The sequence below is a fragment of the Rhinolophus sinicus genome, chromosome 11 (assembly GCF_057876585.1).
Source record: "Rhinolophus sinicus isolate RSI-liver-muscle chromosome 11, RSI-T2T, whole genome shotgun sequence".
Taxonomy (NCBI): Eukaryota; Metazoa; Chordata; class Mammalia; order Chiroptera; family Rhinolophidae; genus Rhinolophus; species Rhinolophus sinicus.
The window spans coordinates 23,427,039-23,445,802 of record NC_142511.1 but is presented as its reverse complement, the minus strand read 5'-3'; the positions used below and the strand labels follow the sequence as shown (position 1 = coordinate 23,445,802).

The 18,764-nt window shown below is 52.6% G+C and overlaps 1 protein-coding gene across 27 annotated transcripts in view; it reads left to right on the top strand.

Moving 5' to 3' along the window:
* The window catches only part of NFASC (neurofascin), a 178,887-nt gene extending 166,089 nt beyond the window's left edge, over positions 1-12,798 (top strand). For 24 of the 27 annotated variants that reach the window (XM_019711426.3, XM_019711411.3, XM_074322288.2 and 21 more), the window contains 3 exons: positions 396-527; positions 2,647-2,716; positions 6,522-12,798. In XM_019711426.3, the coding sequence (XP_019566985.2) occupies positions 396-527; positions 2,647-2,716; positions 6,522-6,753 (434 nt within the window). In that variant the 3' untranslated portion in view covers positions 6,754-12,798. Of the gene's footprint in view, positions 1-395; positions 528-2,646; positions 2,717-6,521 lie in introns of those variants that run through there. The other 3 variants (XR_016022777.1, XR_012492907.2, XR_012492906.2) reach the window with 1 other exon arrangement.
* Positions 12,799-18,764: the final 5,966 nt, after the last annotated feature.

Sequence of the window (18,764 nt, the reverse complement as noted above, 5' to 3'; positions counted from 1 at the left end):
CACCCCGGGCTCATTCATGGGAAATCGCACCTCAGTCGCCAATTGCTGGCCTTCCCACCATCCCTGCCAGGCTGTGACCAGGATGTGCTTTGCAAGAATGCCATGCTTCGTCCTTAGGAAACTGCCTCTTCCTAAAGGGTCTGTCAGCTTTCTGCTGCTTATTGTGCTCCTTGTTCCCCTTCCTCTGCCTCTTTTCTGACCTTTTGACCTTGGCTCCTTAATCATTTTCTCTTTGTCCGTATAGCGGGGTAGTTTGGGCCAGAGGACCGAGGTGCTAGCTTTAGGCAGCAGGAGGAACGTGGACGTGAAGTAGCTCAAGTTCTTCCCTTCCCTCTCCCTCCCTGCCTCCTCCCATGCAAAGCCCTTCACATGTTCGCTCTGGCCCTCCCCCCCAGCTTACACGAACAACCAGGCCGACATCGCCACCCAGGGCTGGTTCATTGGGCTCATGTGTGCCATCGCCCTCCTGGTGCTCATCCTGCTCATCGTCTGTTTCATCAAGAGGAGTCGCGGTGGCAAGTACCCAGGTAAGACACGTCAGACGCATGGGCTTACGGGACTGGCCAGCCGTCTTTCCTGTGAGTCACCAGGTCCCCTGCCAGATCTGGGGGACTCTGTTCCCTTAGTGAGCCCAACCTTGCTAAGCTTGGAAAAACCGCCCTCTTGCCTGTTCTGTGCCTCTTAGAGCTGCCAGAAAGCATTTGAGTTAATTAAGTTCACTTGAGGTGGGTGGATGGCGTGGTCCAGGCAGCTCCAGAGGGGATGGAAGGAGCCCGGGCCCCTGGTAAGAACGAGCTTCCTCCCCTTGACTCACCAGCCATCTGCTCGGTAAATGGGCTTTTTTTTTTTTCAGTCTGAATCTCATTAGAATCCTGTGTCCTAAGGAGGGAGAAAGGAGGAGAGGCATTTTCTGTAACCATGAGAGAGAATGTAGTGAGGAGAGAGGTGTGGGCAGGAGAAGCACAGCCATGAGTGAGCCTGGCTCTCAGCGGGACCAGGACGTCGTCACAGACACCCTAACAGAGGACAGAAGCTCCTAGTGAGCAGCAGGCAGAGGCTAAGGGCGGGTTGCACTGATAGGGACGCCCTTGGGCTTCCCTAGCGTCCCCAAGAGCCGTTTGTCTTCTGTGGGCCTCATGATCTTCCAGCCCAGACACACCAAGGTCAAGGACAAAGACCTCTGATGTTCCTGTTTCTGGAAATATTGATTGTTTTTCAAATGGGCAAGAAAGCCATCTGTCTGCGATGGGGTGGGTTAGGGTGACAGCAGACAGGATAATGGATGACCCTGAGAGTAGAAATCCTGCTGGGCGGCAGAATGAAATTGCTCCCTGCCCCGCAAAGCCCCACTGGCCAAACACTCTGTGCTCCCCAAATGCCTGCTTCTCTCCATCTCTGTGGACTGATCCTCTTCCAGGACCCCCCTAACACAGAGAGAGGAGATTCTGTTTATTTCCTTTCCCTGTCCACTTACCCTCAAGACCCTGGGATTCTAAACAGGTACGCCTCTCCTTGTATGAGAGGGCAAGAGATTAACATTCTTGTTTTGGTAAATGATGCTTTCTTTCAGCTTGCTATGCTGTGTTGGGATTGTCTTTCTTCTGTAAGACAAGGCCAGAGTTAGGGACAGGGGCAGCCTTATTGAGTTCACCCCCCTGTTCCAGGTGGAACTGGAACACCTGAAAAATTCATCAGATGAACTCTGAGCCTTCCTTTGCCTAGTGGAAAGTGTCCCATTCCAGTTCTCATAGCTTCGCTCTGTCCATCCAGCGACAGGGTGAACCCCTAGTCCATTAGAAAGACAAGTGGACCAAGAACCAGGAGGCCTGGGCTCTAGTCTTCACTCTAGACTTCATTCAGTTCACCAGTTAGTCACGTGACATGTTCTTCACCACTCACGGCCTGTTTTCTGTCCCCTAAAATGGGGGTTATTACCCTGTATTGTACCCCAAAAAGGATACGTAAAGAATCATTCATGTAAGTGTCTGCTGTGTGCCAGGTTCTGTGCTGTGTGCTAAGGATTCTAGAAGGAAAGGTGATCTCTTCCAGGACATTTCAGCTGGCTCAGAAGGAAGGTCACAGCAAAACAAGACAGGGTCTTGATGGGTGTTTGTAAGTCACAGAGGAGGCATAGGAAAAGGGAGCCATGAAAACAAGTGAAGTCACAGCTATGTGAGCACTTTGCATTCCAAGGGTGTGTATGCAGTGTCCTCTCTGCCAAGGCACTCGGCTAGGAGCTTTGAAGAAACACAAGGGTCGCCACCCTCAAGGAAAGAACTGGCATTCTGTCACAGGCATAAGAAAAACACACGAATCATTATAATGCAGAGCAGAATAAGAAAAGTGCCAAGGAAAGGATCGCATTCCTTTGGTGTTTTGGGACAAGTATGGGGAGCCAGGTGGGAGGACAATGTAGTTGTCAGTGGAGATGTAAGAAACCCCTGGCGATGAGGAGGAGGCAGAATTAACATGGCAACTGATTAAATGTGGGAAGCCAGAACAAGGGAGATATCGATGGTGCCTTATTGAAAGAGAGACTGTCACTGAACCCAAAGGTGGCGTGTTCTGGCTGTACGGTCAGAGCCCTGCAGAGCAGGGACGTACTCAGTCATCGTGTCTGTGTCTTTGCTTCTCTTGTTGACCAAGTGCGAGAAAAGAAGGATGTCCCCCTTGGCCCTGAAGACCCCAAAGAAGAGGATGGTTCATTTGACTACAGGTGCGTGGTCTCCTTGGCCCCTGTTCACACGTAGTGCGTCCCGTTGGGTGGATTGTCCTCACTGTCCCTGAGGTCTGACCCTCCCCTCAGAGCAGCTCGACTTGGCTGAGAGGCCACTGTATTGATGTCCTCGCCCATCGTCCATCGGGCTGTCCCCTCTGCCTGCTCGTCCTGCTTGTGCCGGACAGGCTGCCCCCACGCAGCCTGACTCACATTCATTCTGTGAGAGGCTTTTCAGCCTTCACCTGCACAACGCAGATTCATTGAGCTCCTTAAAGTGTATGTGTTTCCACGCTTTCTCTCTGAAATTGAGCCCTGGATCCTCAGCTTCTGCTCTGCCTACACCCCACCCCACCCCTTAAGATAATATCCCAGGGAAGCTGTATTGTCATAAAGCATGGACTAGGTGAGTGATGAGGGGCAGTGGTGGGGGGAGGGGGTGTAGGCCTTTTCTTCATGAACTTGAGCAGTATCTCTGGGCTGTAGCCTAGACTGAGAAGTGTCCTGCCCCACACTCCCACACTCGCCACTTAGTGAGTTAGTGGCAGAGCTGAGGAGGCCAGGAGCCCAGCTTCCGCCTGTGCTCTTTCTCAGATCCAGGTAAGCCTTTTTTGTTTGCCCCCACCCCTGGTTTTTAAGCCATTGTTTCTCAGTCTAGTTGTGGGGCACAGCCCCCTGGCCCATGCTGGTATTATGAGCCTTGTGCCCCCACCCCGTCCCGCTGAGGCAGTCGGTCGCCAGCCGCTCTCATTGGCTGCCGGCCACTCACAGTAGCACACATCAGCCCACAGCAGCACATAGCAGCTCACACCGAGCTCCGAGCTCCGACTACTCACGGCAGCCCAGCTCCAGGGAGAGCCATTGTTCACAGTCTTAGCTGTAGAGGGCACAGCTCACTGGCCCATGTGGGAATCGAACCAGCGACCTGGGTGTTAGGAGCACAGCCCTCCAACCACCTGAGCCACCGGGCCGCCCCCAGATAAGCTTTCTTATCTGGCTTAACAAAGTGGTAATCTGTCCATTTTGATGGCAAGTATATTTTGAGTTAAGGAACAATACAGGGTGGGTCATGGAGGTCTCATTCCCAGACTAAGTTGGGTGGGAGGAAATGCTCTCATCAGAGCCCTCCTTCCCCACCCCAGCCAGTCACTGTCTGGGACCAGGTCACCCGTGTCCTCCTCTGACCTCTCCTTATTTCATCCTGGGCCTCCGCCACTCTGTCCATCAGCAGCCTGGCAAGCGGGTCAGATCAATGGGCGGCAGAGCCACTGCCCACACAGGAGCCCGTCTGGCGGCTCAAGGACCATGTCCATCCATCCAGTCCCAACAGCCGCATGAGGCTCCCAAAGGGCAAGCACAAGAGGCCCTTCCTTTGGCGACCCTCAGCACCCCTAGTGGGGCCTCGCCACCCCCTGAGTTGAGAGCTGTTCCCTGGTTTTCAGTTCCAAAGGCCGCGGGGCTTTCTCGCTCCCAGACCCTCAGTGCGGCCACAGGAGGGGTGAGGACCACCTCAAATACAGGGCCAGGCAGCCTGCGCTGTGAGAAGCTGTTTCCTCAGGTACCTCTCCTCCCCTAAACTCTAAAACTGGTAGGCAAAACCTCTGCCTCCTCCCCACCTCATCGCTGCCCACCGACGTTGAGACTGGATATGTATGCATGGCCCGTACACCCCACATGCACATGCACACACACACCTCAGCTTTGCCTGGGGGTGGGGAGGGTTAGGTTCTGCAGCATCCATCCTAAAGCCCCAGCTGGGATGAGTCCAAGAGTCGTAACCTGGGAAAGGGCTGAGAGTAATACATCAGAGGGAAAACCACGTTTCTGGGTGGGACAGGCCTGGGGACGAGGGGACATGGCTCACCCCACTCCACTCTGTGGCCTGGCGGCCGAAGCATCTCTCTGGCGGGTCTCCCTCTGCTTCCCTCTGCTTTGTCTGTCCACCTGGTCCTCAAAGGTCTCTTGGAAGGTAGGCAGACAGGGGGCTGGGCCAGGGTTCCCCAGTCATCTGGTTTCATTCAGGCTTCCCTTAGGAAAGGTGCTTTCCGGACCTAGATCCCCTTTCCCCTCAAAAACCTGGCGCACTAAAGCCCCCTCCCTGTGCCTCCCACCCCACAGGGCCATCCCTTCCCTGTCCAGCCGTTGCGTTTAACTGACCAATGCCCTCAAATCACTTAAACACAATCCTCCTCTTCCTGCAGGTGGGGTGGAGGCCCTCGGCGGGGGGATGCATGTGAAAACCCTGGTAGTTGGGATACGGAGCCTGGTAATCAGAGTCTGCTGGTTCTCTGAATGCCCGTCTCCTTGCTAGATGGGATGTGGCCCAATTCATGAATCGCTTAATAAAGCCAATTACATTTTCAAATTAAAAAAAAAAAAAGAATCTGATAGGTTTCAAAAGATGAGTTCCGCTTCCTGCACAAGCCCTGGAGACCCACTTCCCTCGCTCAGGGCGCCTCTCCCTCCCGGAGCACTGCCGTCAGAGAACACAGGCTGTGTTAATGGAGCCCCCTTCACTCAGCATGTGTGTGTGGGGTGGGGGCGCTAATAGCTTTCCACCTACTACTGCCCAGCTCCTCTCGCTCTGGCTCACAGCACTCCCCTGACAGCTGTCTGCCCAGCGCTGCTGTTAGAAGCCAGGACAACTGCCTGATATAATGGCAACTTGGCCTGTGTTTCTCGCACCCCCAGGAAGGACTAAGTGGGAGGTGGGGGGAGAAAGCAGAGAAGAGGGCGGTGTATGTCTGCTCAGACTGCCTGGCACCACTGTGGTCTCGCCTACTGGGACCCAGATTCTCACTCCTGGTCCTCCTGCCTCCTGCCTGGGAACTCACTCATCTGCCTTCTGAAGTGCGGCCAACAGCACCTGGACCCCACTCTGAGCCTAAAGGGCAGAGTTTTCCAGCAGGGGAAGGGATGTGGTGCCTGAGCTGACGCCCTGCCCACTCAGGGTGTCACTTCCTGGGGACACAGCAGGCACAGTGGGCAGATGCCACTTTAACCGCCAGCCTCCCAGATCTCCTTGCACAGGAGGAGCTTACGGGCAGGACCTGGGGGCCTCAGAAGGAGCTGGGCAGGCCCCTCTGAGCCGTCCTTGCTAGTCTTTGTCTCAAGTGGCTGGCCTCATATTATTGGCACACCCCTCCTTCCTGAATTCCTCTTTCACTTGCCAGGCCTGAAGCAACGTCATCTGTTTGTAGATAAACCAGATAGAGAGCTGAGAGAAACAACACTGAGACAGAGAAGGGGAGAGGCAGGGCACAGGTTTGTTTCTGTAAGGCCCAGATGCTGGCTTTCTGTCAAGGGCAGAGCCTTTGTAGACAGTCACAGATGACAGTCAAACTAGCCCAACCCCTCTGGGTGGAGGCACGAAGGCCCAATGAGAAGGTTTTCCCACGGCCACAGAACCACACAGTAAGAGACTTGCGACGAGGACTTCCATCCTGCCTGGCCTCACAGCAGTGGGCTCTGCCTCGTCAGGGTGGCCATCTGCTGCCTCTCCCCGCCCCGGAGAGGAGCCGGCCTCAAGGAGGAGCCCGCAGACCAGGAGTCTGCAAGTGTGGGCTCCTGTGCCAGCTCTGCACCAACGGGCCACCTCCCCTTGGAGAAGCGGCTTGTCCTCTCCAGGCCATAGTTTCCCTTCTACAGAACTGGCTGGACAGGGGAGGGCTGGCCTGGGTGGTCCCTGAGGTCCTGTCCTCTCTGCACTGTGTGTCGCATGTAGCGTGTATCCGGCCCCATCCCACCTGGGTTTGGGTAGCACTGGGCTGGGTTGCGCCCTGATTCTCTGTCTCTCTCCGGCCAGTGACGAGGACAACAAGCCCCTGCAGGGCAGCCAGACATCCCTGGACGGCACCATCAAGCAGCAGGAGAGTGATGACAGCCTGGTAGACTATGGTGAGGGCGGCGAGGGTCAGTTCAATGAGGACGGCTCCTTCATCGGCCAGTACACAGTCAAAAAGGACAAGGAGGAGACTGAGGGCAACGAAAGCTCAGAGGCCACGTCACCCGTCAACGCCATCTATTCTCTGGCCTAACAGCCCCCCAGGCAAAGCCACTACTTTGCAAGTAGGAGGAGGGGAGAGGGGGACATGAAGCTACCACCACCTTCAGGGACAAGGGTACAACATGGGGGTCTGCCAAGCTGTGAGGACCACTGACCACCCAGCCAACCACAAGCCCCTCCCAATGACCCCCCACATCTGGGAGCCACCTGTGTGGGAGAGCGAGAGCCACGGCCAAGCCCAGCTGGAGGGAGCCCGGGCCCCGTGCTCAGCCTGATAACCACCCTGAGCCTCCTACCCACACTGCCGCCCTTAACCTCTGACACACACTCACCAGTTTCTTCTGTTCTGATCCTTTTCACTCTTTTATTTTTGCTTTGTGCATCTTCCCCTCCAGACCCAATGTCTCCATTTTCTTTTCCATTTGAAGAACTCTCCCTGGAAAAAGAATAGGTGGATTCTTTCCCAGAAAACTGCAAAGACAGGCAAAAAGGATTGGTCTGTAACAGAACATACAGAAAAGGTGCAGTATTCAAACCATGCTGGGCCAATGCATTTCCGAAGGATGCCTTTCTCGCCACATGCCTGCCCGTGCCCGCGACCCATCCGCCTCAGCCTTGTCAGTTGCTAAGCTGGGCTTGGCTCCTTTCTGGAAAGTGACAGTATTTTTGGCAGGGATAGGGCGGGCAGGCCTCCTTGCCTTGCTCTGGCTCATTTGGGAGGTGGGCCTACCTCTTGCTCCTCGCTCGTACCCTGCCCCTTCCTCCAGAGTGTCCGAGACAAAAGCGGCACTGACGCTGATGAAGGAGTCTGAGGAACCGCAGTGGACACTGATGGAAAGGACTTCAACCCCAGTGACCATGTACCTCAAGCAGAAGAAAATCAGGCATCTGGTCCCTGGGGAGCCGTGCTCACCTCAAGAGAAGAAGAGGGCTGGGTTTCCTCATCAGTGAAACCCAGGATATAGGAGAGAGGGCCACACCCACTGCATCCAGAGTGGAGGGTGCCCCCCACCTGGTCAGGGGTCTACACTGTTGCCCTCAAGGAGCTAGAACCCTGTATTGCAAAAGTTTTGCTGGTGTGTTTAGGGGTGTAAAGTACTGCTCCCCCTTTCACCTCTAGCAAGTGTCATCTCTTTGGTCAGTTCTGTATGACGTTGAAACTGTGGATGGGGCCCTCTTGCCCCAACGCTGAGCCAGTGTGTCCTTTCTTCCGGGTATTTACGTATCAGGGGACACTGCACCAGCAGTGCTGTGAAGCCTGGCCTGGAGGACTCAGTGCTGTTCGAATGCCTTATGCAGCTCTGATCTGTCCCTGTAGTTCCCAGGTTCCCAGCCCCTCCATACAAGCCTTGAAGCCTCCAGCAATGTCTGTCTCAAGGAGAACGGAGCGGCCTATGCAAACATCACGGCAGAATCAGAAGCAGCCACTCGACACATGCCCTGCAAGCTGTTGCCCCAGATGGATACACTCGCAGACCTGCAGTTCTCAGAGACCGAAGGCGCTGCCTTCATCTACCCTACCTAATCCACTTTTGAAACCAAAGGTACCCAGCCTCAGAGGAGAGAGATCGTGAGCCTAAGAGTAACCCTGTAGCTGTTGCTGCAGCATCAGTTTCAGGAGGGGGAAGCTGACCCTAGTAGTGGGCCACCTGCCACAGACACAGCCTGTGATTTCAGCCTCCAGCTGCTTGCCAGGGGTCCTGGGCAGGGACAGGGCTGTGTCCTTTAGAGATTTTATTAAAGCATCATTCGCCACGTGTTTGAGCCGCAAAGGTATTAGCAATGTTTGCATCACTTAGTAACCAGTCAGTGAAGGTCAAGCCCATAGATACACATACTCTGTCTGCAGGTAAGAAACCGTAGCCCAGAGCTGAGTCAATTATATTGTTTAAACCTGAAAGCAAGTAACGTCCTTGGGCCCCAGCCATGGCTAGGTTTGCTTCCTGGAAGCCCAAGGGGCAGCTCTCTCATGGTGACAGGGGACAAGGTGAATAGCAGGGAGCTGGGAAGTGAGCTCAAGTCCCCTCCCCTGGCTGTCCTTTGACACCTTCTTGGACACAGCTGGGTATTCCTGCAACCTAGGCCCAGGGTCCCCGACGGGTATGTCAGGAAGTATGCCTGTGAGCTGAGTGAAAGGACTGGCCTTTCCAGCAAACACTGGATCTGAGCAGGGTGGCCACTTTCTCAGGCCCTGAGTCCATGTTGCGCTGTACACGCTAGTGAACTTGTTACACTGAAAACAGTCTCTTAGGGCAAGAAGGGCTGTGAGAGGTCATTGTACCCTTCCCCGTGCCTCTAGAAGGTCTGCTGTACAACTGATGACCGGGGGAGGGCTTCTGCTACCAGAAGCCCTTGGGGAGGGTCTTGGGGAGAGGTGATTCCTCAGCCTGTCTTTGCTCCTTGTTCATGTCCTGCCAGGCTCTGTACCGTCCCCCGTCATGTATGACGACAGCGCCGTCAGCCCTATCATGAGGCTGCCCACACCACCACACCATCACAGCCCTCCTGGCAGGCCAGAGCAAACCCAGGCCTGAAGAACCACATTGTCCCGAAGCAAAGATGGCAAGTGCTGAGCGAGATCTGTGGGTTGTAGTGTTAAGGTTAGGGAGGAGCCCTTCCAGGGAGAGGAGAGTCCGTTTTCCGTGGTGCCCAGGCCAGAGTCCACCCAGCTCAGCAGGAGAGCTGCCACCTTCCCTGCCAGCTGGGGCTCGCCAGCAACCGCCCCAGACACCCCAGTGATGCCAGTGGGGGCGACACCACTGGTGCTTCAGCCTTTCTGGCAAGGGGGTCAGAGGGAAAAAGTGTGGGTCATCTCATAGTGACTAGAAATTCCATTGCCTGGTCTGTGAGCCCACTATGTGCTTGGCCAGAAGAGCTGTGGCTCCCTGTGCCCTCATTTTGTCTGGTGGTTTGCTCAGCACATATATACTTTGAACACTGAGTGCAAGCCAGGCTCTGAGCCATGGCTACCACGGTGAAGAGTCGTGTGTAGCCCCTGCCCTCTCCGGGCTGACAGTCCTGGACGTGAGTCTTGGGACACAGTGGCATCGATCGGGAGCACACGGAGCATGTAAGCCACCTGTGGCCCCAGGCTCAAAGGGAGAAGCTTCAGAGGGAGAACTGGGTCCACAAGGCTGGGCAAGACGGCATCAAAACCTACAGGGGCATTTGAGGGACAGTCCTGCCTCCTGAGCTTCTGCTCTGCCCCTCTGGGCAAGTGGCTTAACCTACCTGTATTTTGGTGCCTCAGTCTCCCCTATTTAGTCCCTCCTTGAATATCTCTCCCCCACAGAGGGGCATGGGCCCACCTGAGGGAGAAAGGAGGCCAGTGTGGGGAAGACACCACTACAGGGCCAGGGGCCAGCTGCCTCCCCTGCCTGCGTTACAGAGAACGGGACCCATTCTGTCTTACTTTGCTGGTGAGGAGACGGCCGAGTTTAGGCCAACGGGAAAGCCAGACCAGCTCCTTCTCTTGTCCACTGCTCTTGCCTTGAGAGGTTGTGGATACCTGGTCACCTCTTCTCTGGCAAGTCCCAAGGTCTGGAGAAGTGTCCCCTGTCCGAGAAGCATCCAGCGCCAACATTGCTCACCCTGCAAGGGGTGTCTGCCTCCTGGGCCCGGACAGTGCTTTCATAGTTTCCCTGAACACAGTTGGCTTTAGCAAAGGGGTGGAGACAGATCCGAGGATATTTGTGGGTGTCCCAGCTAGGGAACTGCCTCCCCCACCCACAGCCAGCACCCACACAGGGGCTCACCCACACAGGGGCACACATCGCAGACCGAGTCCCCACTGCAGGGCAGCACCTCAGGGGAACCCTACAGATTATGACACTGTCTTGGAGAAGGTGATTCTACACCCAGGCCTGCTAGAGACGCAAAGGCCTTCCTGGGGTACAATGCACAACTTGGGGCAGGGAGAAGAGACTGCCCGGGCTGGGCCCCCTTTGGGTGGTTTCGGAGGGCAAAACCAAGAGAGAACAAGTCTGATACAAAGGAGAGGCAACCTTCCCCAGTAACAATACAGGCAATGGCTCTATAAGGCTCCTGGAGCCCAGTGCAGAATCAGAGCCAAGTCACAGAGCGTTTACAAACAGCCCTGTGACAGAGGGAGTGGGGATCCAACACACTTTTGCCTGTCTTTGCAAGGCTACTTCAGTAACACTGAAGAGGTGAGGCTCCTTGAGCTTTTGGTCCGCGGGGCTGGTACCAGAGAACCGCTTCTCAGTGGGAGGGCAGCAGGTTCCTGGGACACCTCGGTCACCACACCAGCTGCCCCTGCCAAACAGGTCCACTAAAAGGAAATCACCCTGTAGATCTGGTTGAGCTTTGTGTGGTGACTTAGGAATAACATATTGGAGGTCTTTGATTAAAAAAAAATAATAATCAGAGGAGTCAGGAGTCAAACCAATGAAACAAAGAGCTTGAAATACCAGGAGACTCAATGTTCTGGGCAGAGTCCACCTCCTGGGCAGCCTTCTCTCTTAAACCAGGCAGCGGTGACCATGGCAGTTCAGACCGACCTCGCAGCTGTCCCCAGCCTTTCCAGCCCAAGCCAGAGCAGCACGCTTTCCTTCCCTCCCCTGCTAAGAATGGACCTTCCTGAGACAGGTTCAGAGAAGGATTCAAAGGAAGGATGGATAACCCTCCAGGGAAGCCACAAGACCCCACTAAACAGTGTCTCAAAACCAGTGCTCCTCTGTCAGTGTGTTAGTATTAAGCGGACATTCCATAATGAAAAGGATGGAAATGAAATATGGACAAAGGTGTCTGGCTTAGGATCGCTTCAGATTTCATCATGTGACGGAATCACGAAGCTGATCTAATTGAAATGACTCATTGTACTGACAATGACACTAAAATCTGGGAAGGCGAAGGGACTTGCCCAGGGTCACACAGCTAGTAAACCAACATGAGGGGCTTGAATTCGGGCCCTCCGACTCCTTGTCCAGTGTCCTTGCTTCTCACCCCCGCTGCCTTCTTGAAACAGAGGTGTCCTGACCTCTGTCCTGCTGGGTCACCTCTCATATTCCTTTACCACTTCTCCCACATCTTCCCAAAATGACAGACAAAGGATTTTCCTGAGTCGGAGATCAGTCCGTGTGTGATAACCTGTGGTATTAAGGGCAGACCCAAGCCAGGAGAGGGGTGATGAGGTGTCTGCCATGTGTCACTGTGAAGCCCAGACTTGTCTCCTGCTCATAACACATCGGGCGCCAGCGTGCTGTGCCCCTGGAAGTGAGGGCATGACGACCGCTCACCACTCCACCCTTGGCCGCCGGCTGCGGAGGGCAGCAGCGCCCGTAGAAGCTGTGCCACCCTGGGATTTGCTGGGCTGGAGCTCAGCACATGTAAAGACTTCAGTGAAGCAATAAACACAAAAGTCTGCGAAAAGAAATCCAGAATTTTGTGCACTGCTCTGTTTCTTTTTCAAAAATGATGCAGATCAGATGACCCTGCCCCACCCCTTTTTCTGATCCTCAAATGCCACATCCTCAGTCAGTGTTGTCCTTCCAGCTCTTTGCCAATTTCTTCATACCCCTCCTGAGCTGAGCCTGTCGCCTATGACGCGTCTGCCTTCTGTCCTGGTCCCACCCCAACCCACGCTGGACCCCGGAGGACCTCTTGCCGTGTACCCCGCCCCCCCAACACACATTTCCCCCACCATCCCAATTTGTTCCTCTCAGTAAGGAAATGTTTTCCCAGTGTCCCCTTATCACATTGCACACCCACAAATTGTCTGATGTGTTTTTCATTGGTTAAATATTTAACTCACCATGGCAGACCTTGTTTTAACCCCTCTCACGTCGTGTTCTTTCCTTTTTGCGAGTTAGTTTGCATTAACCAATGTCAGTGATAGATGCGTCTCTGAGGGTGTCACACGACCTTCAGCAGGGCAGACATCTGGCCGTGGAGGACCACCTAATACATGGACTTATAAACTGACTGCATGAGCAATGAAAAGGCCAAATTATCCAGAATTTTTTTTGAATCACTGTAAAAAAAAGAAAAAAAACACAAAACTGATTTCTTTTGTATAGAGAACACTAAACGTATAATAAAAGTTGTTCAAAATGGACTCTGGCCATGTGTTAATTTTCCTTAGTAGGTGCAAAAGGGATGTCAGGAGGTTAATGACAGGAACACATCAAAGTGTTCTTCTTGGGATTACACTTTGCAAATTCTGTGGTACCAGCTGCCATCTTGAAGTTGGTCTTATCCTGGAAAACTCATCGGCACAATTTGTGTTACATAGAGTGACTGGGATAGGAATGTGTACAGCCAGGAGACCCCCCCCCTAAATTAGCGCAACTGTATATACGCTCACACACCATTGAAGCGGCCGTGTTTGGGATGCTGGAAGGAGAGAAACATGCAAAGCCACTACTCTTTCTGCCCCTCTGCCCTTAAACGGGAAACACTGCATTGTGCCTGGCACAGAAGGCATTTCATATTGCTGAATAATTAAAACTACTTACAACAAACCAAGCCCCTCTCAATAGACTCAAAGGAATCTCAATCAACAAGCAAATAGAAAAGGGAAAGAAACAGAGCGGGTCGTGTTGGTTGAGGGGAGCTGTATTTGTGCTAGTTCTCACTAAGGAGTAGCTGGGGAACGTCACCCAGGCAGGATGAATAGTGAGGGGCCCCAGGCATTGTAACCCCCGCCCTTTCCTCAGGGTGATGTGGGGCTAGAAAGTGGTCAGGGCTGAGAGGCGGTTCTGCTCATGTAGAAAGATAACTGATAGTTTATAGACAATAATGGGGCAAAAGGGCAAAAGGATTTCCCGGAAAAGGCAGACCCAATTCTCTTAGATACTAAGAACCACCAAGTAACTATCCAACCCACCTGTGTTTACTCTCCCTTCAAAAGTCCTCAGAACAGAGCATTAATGTGAGGCATTATTGCTTCATTAGATTAAAATTAGACCTTATTTCCAGGTTGGGCTCCCCCTGAATTGTTGGATAACTCATTGGGTATGTCATACAACACCTCTAAACCTCCCTACTCACTTCTTGGAATATGAGAAAGATTTTTTTCTCATCACTCTCAAGTTCACAGGCTCTCTGAAATTTGTCCCTCATGTCCATTTGTACTGTCCCACCATTAGACCAAGCCCTCATCCTCAATTGACAGTCTCCTTGCCTCCTGTGTTGCCTACTCCGCCTGTAACTGTAGCCACGTGGGTAGTCTAAAACACAAATCTGTATGTGACTCCTTTTCCTGAAACCTTTAAGTTTGCTACAATGTTTTTAGTTTGCTGCAATAGGGTAAACTCTAAACTCCTTGGTTTGGCATCTCAGACCTTTTGTGATCTGACCCTTACCTCTACAGCCTCATTTTTCACCACTCCTCACATATACCCTAAATTCTAGCCATTCCAAGCTATTTCCAGATCCCCCTGACATGCAATTTCTCATACTTCTCAGCTTTTGTAATTTTATTCAGCTTAAAACCTACTCTATGCCAATTAATGATGTAATTAATAACCTACTCTAGGCCAATTAATGACGTAAGGTAAGGAGGATAGAGTTCCAGTCCTCATGAAGCTCAGACTGTCATGGGAGACAGGCAAATAAGCAAAAGCAATGCTTTAGTATCCAGTAAATGTGGGTTCAACAAATGCATTATGACCCAACGGTGGGTTTGCTAGTAATGCACCCCTCTTGGCCAGCCATACCCCTGTTCTTTTGCCTAATTCATAATCACTGGAGCTGATTCTCACAGCCAGGCCTTGGAACGATTCCAGGCTCTTTTCTCTTTCCCACCTCTAAATACCTTTCTCCTTACAGATCACCGCTCTTGGGCTCCTTGAAGGCAGGCCATGGCCTCTATGCTGGATCACACATCTTTAACAATCAGCTCAGGTGACAGTGTCTCAGAAAGTCTTCCCTGATACCTGATGCGGCTTGCACAAGTACACACACGCAAACTTCTGCTAAGTCTCGTTCAGATCCCCTTGCCATGCCCAGAACACCTATTTTGTGTCTCTCATGAAGGGAGATGCGTATGACATTTATCGTCTATTTGGTTCATTATTTTGTGAACATTTCAGTATAGGAGACCATTGTTTAAATCTCTGTCTGGAGGCCAGGCCTGCACAAAGCAAGTACAAAATGAATGAATATGAATGAATGAGTAAATGAATGAATGTGGCAGCTGTTCCTTTGAAAGAAGTGGCTAAGTGGATTCAAGATTTTTGTGTCGTCTTCTTTGGATATTGGATATTTGGATATTGGACTTGGATATGACATTTCGGGGGCAAACGGTGGTTCACTGGCCTAGTTTTAGAGCAGAAGCCCCCACTCAGGGACAGAAGTGAAGAGCCAAGCGAGCATCTTACTTGAAGAAAGCCAACCTCAATTCAACTGAGGCCAAACAAAAGCACTGCCTCTCTTCAGAGCCCCAGGGACCCCCAGAATATCTGTCATCTCTCAGCCCTGTCTCCTGAAGGCTGCACCGCCCAGCCCATTAGAAATGCTAATCTCCAGCTTGGAGCTGGATTAACCGACCCAGTGGGAGGGGACAGTCATCGTCCAATCTTTATTAAGAGTGAAGGCTATACCCCCTCTTGCCCAGCTGCCCCCAAAGGGATAGAATCTGGGAATTCGTTACAGCCCCTCTCATCAAGGAAGCCTCTACTGTTCAACACCATTAGTGGAGGAAGGCAGGGGAGGGCCCATGTCAGCTTCCCCCTCCGCACTTAATGCATCAGAGCCCATTTGTTTGATGTCAGTTCCTGCTGGAACATGCGGACCAAGCAGTGGGCCTCAGAGCAATTTGGAGCCACAGCTGCGGCCCAACAGCCCAGTCCCAACCCCCACTCCCACCCCCATCACATCCCTAAAACGTACTGCTGATAAGCCCCAGACCCCACAGCAGAGAAGCATGGCTTTGTGTAGACCAGGGAACAGTCTGGTAGGATCCACAAACAGACTCTCAGCCCTGGCTTGGGTTTTGTAGGAACTCAATTTACCTACACTGAGCAAGAACAGGAATTCAGACCCCTCAGCCTCACATAGGAGACCACAGCAGAGGCTGTCGTGGCTGGAGGGAGGGGGAATATTTTACTCTGAAACAAACAAAATTACTTACTATATATTTAACATCACAACTGACCCTCTAACAAGCCTGAATCCTATTAAATGGAGGGTCCGGGGTTGTTGTGGGCAGGGAGTTTGCAAATAGCATCAGGAGGCATCCTGTACAATGGAGGGAGAGGGTTTGGAACTCAAGGGCCGCGGTGAGGGGAACAGGTAAGGAGCAGAGACAGGCAGAAGAAAAATTAGAGCAGTGGCTCTCAAAGTGTGCCCCCTAGACCAGCAGCACAGAATCACCTGGGAACTTACAGAAATGCAAATTCTTGGGCCCCACCCCAATCTACCTGTATCAGAAACTGAAGTCTGTTTTTGTTTTGGTTTTTAATTTTTTTATTGGGGAATACTGGGGAACAGTGTTTCTCCAGGGCCCATCAGCTCCAAGTCGTTGTCCTTCAATCTAGTTGTGGAGGGCGCAGCTCAGCTCCAAGATCAGTTGCCATTTTTCAGTCTTTAGTTGCAGGGGGCGCAGCCCACCATCCCATGCGGGACTTGAACCCACAACCTTGTTGTTGAGAGCTCGCGCTCTAAGCAGCTAAGTTAACCGGCCGCCCTGACATCTGTTTTAAGAAAGCCTCCAGGCGATTCTGATGCCGGCTAACGTCTGAGGACCACTAGGTTTGAAGGGCACAGTGAGAAGGCTGGGCACTTTGGGATGTGCCCCTTCCCCGTGCCCCCCAAATTGGTAGTCACGTCTACCCACACTGATGAATTTGCTTCATGTGAGTGGATGTTTCATACAAATTAACCAGGTCAGTGAGTTCTACATCCCAGTTGATCCGGGTGAAGCAGAGACCACAGGAGAATGTAGGGCTCAGAGAACAAGCCCCCAGGAATTAAAATTTGGCGAGGAGACTTTGACTTCCACAGACCACGGAGTTGACAGGGACTGATGCAGAAGAGGCGTCATACATTGATGTCAGAGAGGCAATAGGGCACCAGATGGGGTTTGGGTCGCAATGCATTTGGTGGCTTAAGAGGAGAAGGGGAACTAATAACGTTGATACCCGCTGCCTGTGTGAGGCAGAGAGAGGTGCACTTCCTGCAAGTGTTCTCTCCTCACCCTCACACGGCCCTTTGGCAGCTTTATGACATGCTGCACATGAGGAAACTCTGGCTCCAAAGGCCTGAATCATTTGCCCAACATAAATGACAAAGCCAGAACTAGCTGCCAGGTCTGTCTGAATCTCAAACCTCACCTTTCACTACTGCACTTGGGTAAGAACGGGCATCTCTATGAAGAATTAGCCCAACGTCTGTGCTTCCAAGGCATTGTGCCAGACCAGCCCCTGCCAGATCTGCCATCTGACCCGGCAACAATTTGCCCCCTGCTCCGCTCTGCTGTAGCAGGATGTACAGGCTCCTGACTCCACCCCAAGACAACCCAGAAGAGCCCTGGAGAGGGTTGTGGGTGCCCTGCAGCTCAGGGTCCTGTGGTGAGGGACAGCAAAGGCATAGGTGCTCATGCTTCTCCAAGTCTGCCTTGAGTACCAAGGAAGAGCTATGACTCTACACATACGTCAGGCATTGCTGTGTGACCTCAGGCAAGTGACTAAACCTCTCTTAGCCTCAGTGTCATCGATAAAACTGGGATTGTATTTGTAGCTACCTCACAGGCTGTTGCAAGGATCAAATCCTTTAAAATGTGAAAAGTTCTAAGAATACCTGATGCATAATAATCACTAGAAAATTATTTGTTAAATTTAAATAGATGAGTGAATAGTTTACGCTTTCTCTGCTTTCTGCCAACTAGAATGTCCTCCCTGGCCTCTACTTCTTCCTTCAAAAGTGCTCCCCATCCTTCCCGACAGGCTCAAATCCCACCTTTTGTAACCACCTTGGCACACAGGCTGTCTGTCTCCGAGCGTCCCTCGTTCTTCTTGCTCCTCGGGAGTCTTCAGCATAAACTCCCAACTTGTCTCTTCTGTGCCTGGCCAGTCTACATACCCTGGAGGGCAAGACCAGTACCTCTGTGGCACCCAGCTCTGTACCTCACACACATCAGTGGGTTATCCACTGCTCTTTGGGACCTAGTGGTCCCCTCAGGGTAAGCAGGCCCCATTTGCATTCGAGCTGTCTGCATTACTGTATTGACGGCCCAGCTAGTGGTTCAGTCTGTGTGGTATTGATTTGGGGTGGGGGAGGCAGTACTTGTCTTCCTAAAAGCAACTTTACCAGGTTCCAAGTGGCTGGATATAAGGGCCGGTGATGAGTATGGAGAGCTAGGGCTTCCTTCTACAGCCGATTGATTAACTTTCTTAAAGTCCCCTAAGTGCTCTTGTAACTCTCTTTCAAGCCTAGGAACCTGCTCTCATGTATTGGAAAGGACTGTCCATCTTTCCCCTTCCTCTCTTCTGCCCCTTCTAGCTCCAGCCTCGCTGTTAAGACACAGCACAGCCCTCTACCCATGTGGCAGAGGAGAATAAGTCTAAACATCCAGAAGGCCTCTGTTTGTCCCAGGAGAGGAGAACCACAGGATAGGACTCAGCCAATGTCCCCCTCATGAGCTCTCACAGGTGGAATTGGGTGTAGTAACCTCCCTGGATCATTTTCCCAGAAATTTAGGAGTGCAGCTCCGACGCTTAGCACAGGAGAAACCACCTCTTCCAGCCTCAGATAGAAGATTCTCAGCACTGACAGCACCTCTCCCCAAGGAAGGGGAGTTTGATAGAGCCCATTATTGATGCAATCAGCTCTGGGGTCCAGAGGAGCTGAAATCGGCCATCCTTTTCCCTCCCGAGGCCCCACAACAATCTCCACGAGAACACAAAACAAACAAGGAGTCCTTCGTCCTGAGCCACATCGGCCTCCCTCCCAGTGTTCCCCAGGACTGGCCTTGGCACGGCGGGGCAGTGGAGCCTGCAGTGTATGTGCAGGGAGAGAACAGGGGCTGATGTGCACGAAGCCATCGGGCGTCTAATCAGCCGAGTCCTCGGAGAGGCCTCT